The following is a 2,500-nucleotide window of genomic DNA, read 5'->3' on the forward strand; positions in this document are numbered from 1 at the left end:
GGGCCCTGGTAATAAGATATGTAAAACCGCCAGCGTTAATATGCAGGAGTCAGAAGAAATAACTATGTGAAACTACGGTACAGAAAAATGTGTATTATGTCTTTGTGCCTTCATTCTGTAAGCTTTATGATAATGTTTCTGTCTGATAAATGCTGTTCGTTGTAAAACGCTGAAAATAAACATTGGCCAATCAAATCTTTCTGGTGTGTGTGTTTTCTGGGTGTGTGTAATAACATAATGACTGTTGGTGTTGGGTAGGCACTCTGGACACACTATTAACACCATTTCAGCACTGGCATGTGAGTTGTTGGACAACAAATAAAAACTCCACTTATCAAAATGACTGAAAGTCTCTAGTCAGGACACACAATGGCATAATAGTAGAAAAGTACAAACTTTAATGCAGTCTTCTCTACACAAAATTGCTTTACAATTCCTTAGACTGAAACTCTTCCTTATTAAGGGACCAGCCATACAGAGGCCGATGAAAAGACCAGTGCAGTAACACACCTGATTCAACTAACCACCGTCCAGACTGAAACCCATGATTGGTTGAATTCCAGAGCAGGTTTGACGTCATAGTGACATTATTACAACAGCCCTATGACAATGTTATAATAGCGTTACAATACTGTTGTGGAACAAGGTTGTCAGCTTCCTCCTAAATACAGTGAGTCTGTGTGGGCAGACTCCGATTCTGGACAGTTGATGTCACCATCTCCCAGCATCTTCCACCAAGGCAGGCGCCCGGCCTGGAGCAAGGCATTGTGGGATTGCCGGGCGCGGGCAGCTACGGGGGCAGAGCGACTCCTGAACACGTCACAGTCGGTTGCTGTGGCGACACTGAGTGAGGGGGCATCTAAGAGAGAAAGATGGATGAAGGGAGAGAAAGAGGGAGAAGGAGAGATTGGTTGTGTGTGTGTGTGTGTGTGTGTGTGTGTGTGTGTGTGTGTGTGTGTGTGAGTGTGTGTGTGAGTGTGTGTGTGTGTGTGTGTGATACCTACTCAGCAGTAGTTCCAGGTCGGTGTTGATCTGTGCCAGCAGGGCGTGTGTGTGAGTGTGTTCTCTCAGCTCTGCATCTCTCCCCTGTAGATGCTGGAGCAGCAAGGCTTGGGTCTGAGCATGGAGCTCCCTACTGCCCTCTAGAGACACCACAGAGGACTACACACACACACAGAGAGAGATCGTTACACACACAGAGAGAGATCGTTACACACACAGAGAGAGATCGTTACACACACACACACACAGAGATCGTTACACACACACACAGAGATCGTTACACACACAGAGAGAGAGATCGTTACACACACACACAGAGAGAGATCGTTACACACACACAGAGCGAGATCGTTACACACACACAGAGAGAGATCGTCACACACACACACAGAGAGAGATCGTTACACACACACACACAGAGAGAGATCGTTACACACACACAGAGAGAGATCGTTACACACACAGAGAGAGATCGTTACACACACAGACAGAGATCGTTACACACACACAGAGAGAGATCGTTACACACACAGAGAGAGAACGTTACACACACACAGAGAGAGATCGTTACACACACACAGAGAGAGATCGTTACACACACAGAGAGAGATCGTTACACACACAGAGAGAGATCGTTACACACACAGAGAGAGATCGTTACACACACACACACACACACACAACAGAGATCCATTACACAGACACACACAGAGAGAGATCGTTACAGACACAGAGAGAGATCCATTACACACACACACACAAGATCCGTTACACACACACAGAGAGATCCGTTACACACACACACACAGACAGAGATCCATTACACACACACACACACACACACACACATCCGTTACACACACACACACACACACAGATCCATTACACACACACACAGAGATCCGTTACACACACACACACACACAGATCCATTACACACACACACAGAGATCCGTTACACACACACACACACACACACACACACACACACACACACACACACACACACACACACACACACACACACACACACACACACACACACACACACACGTTTGTTTTACTATCCTTGTGGGGACCAAATACTATTTCCCTAACCCCTAACACTAATTGTAACTGTAACCCTAAAACAGCCTTTTTCCTCGTGGGGACAAGTGAAATGTCCCCACTTGTCCAAATATTCCTTGTGAGGACATCTGGTCCCTTCAAGGACAGTAAAACCAAACACACAACTTGAAGTAATATTCAGAATCACCGGGTGCAGGGCAATATGTTCCTCCACCTCTCTCTTCAGCTCCGCCCTCCGACTGTCAGTCAAACCCCGAGGACCAATCCAAGGAGAGAGGGAAGGAGGGGCTTTCTCAGCTCTCCGCCTCTTCAGAAAGCGAAGGACCTAACAGGGGAGGGACAAAAACTGTCAAGATGAATTCAGATGCTGCTGCATGCTACATTTGTTCAATCGCTGTGTTCAGCTTCTGCTTACAACAGCGGTAGTCTA

General features: G+C 46.5%; 1 protein-coding gene across 6 annotated transcripts in view; it reads right to left on the reverse strand.

Moving 5' to 3' along the window:
- Positions 1–378: 378 nt before the first annotated feature.
- iqcb1 (IQ motif containing B1) overlaps positions 379–2,500 on the reverse strand; it is a 6,761-nt gene continuing 4,639 nt past the window's right edge. For 5 of the 6 annotated variants that reach the window (XM_045698038.1, XM_045698037.1, XM_045698041.1 and 2 more), the window contains 3 exons: positions 2,258–2,395; positions 1,005–1,161; positions 379–859 (listed from right to left, as the gene is read on the reverse strand). In XM_045698038.1, coding sequence (XP_045553994.1) covers positions 651–859; positions 1,005–1,161; positions 2,258–2,395 — 504 coding nt within the window. In that variant the 3' untranslated portion in view covers positions 379–650. Of the gene's footprint in view, positions 860–1,004; positions 1,162–2,257; positions 2,396–2,500 lie in introns of those variants that run through there. The other variant, XR_006759844.1, reaches the window with a different exon arrangement.

Source organism: Salmo salar, chromosome ssa16 (assembly GCF_905237065.1).
Source record: "Salmo salar chromosome ssa16, Ssal_v3.1, whole genome shotgun sequence".
NCBI classification, from domain to species: Eukaryota; Metazoa; Chordata; class Actinopteri; order Salmoniformes; family Salmonidae; genus Salmo; species Salmo salar.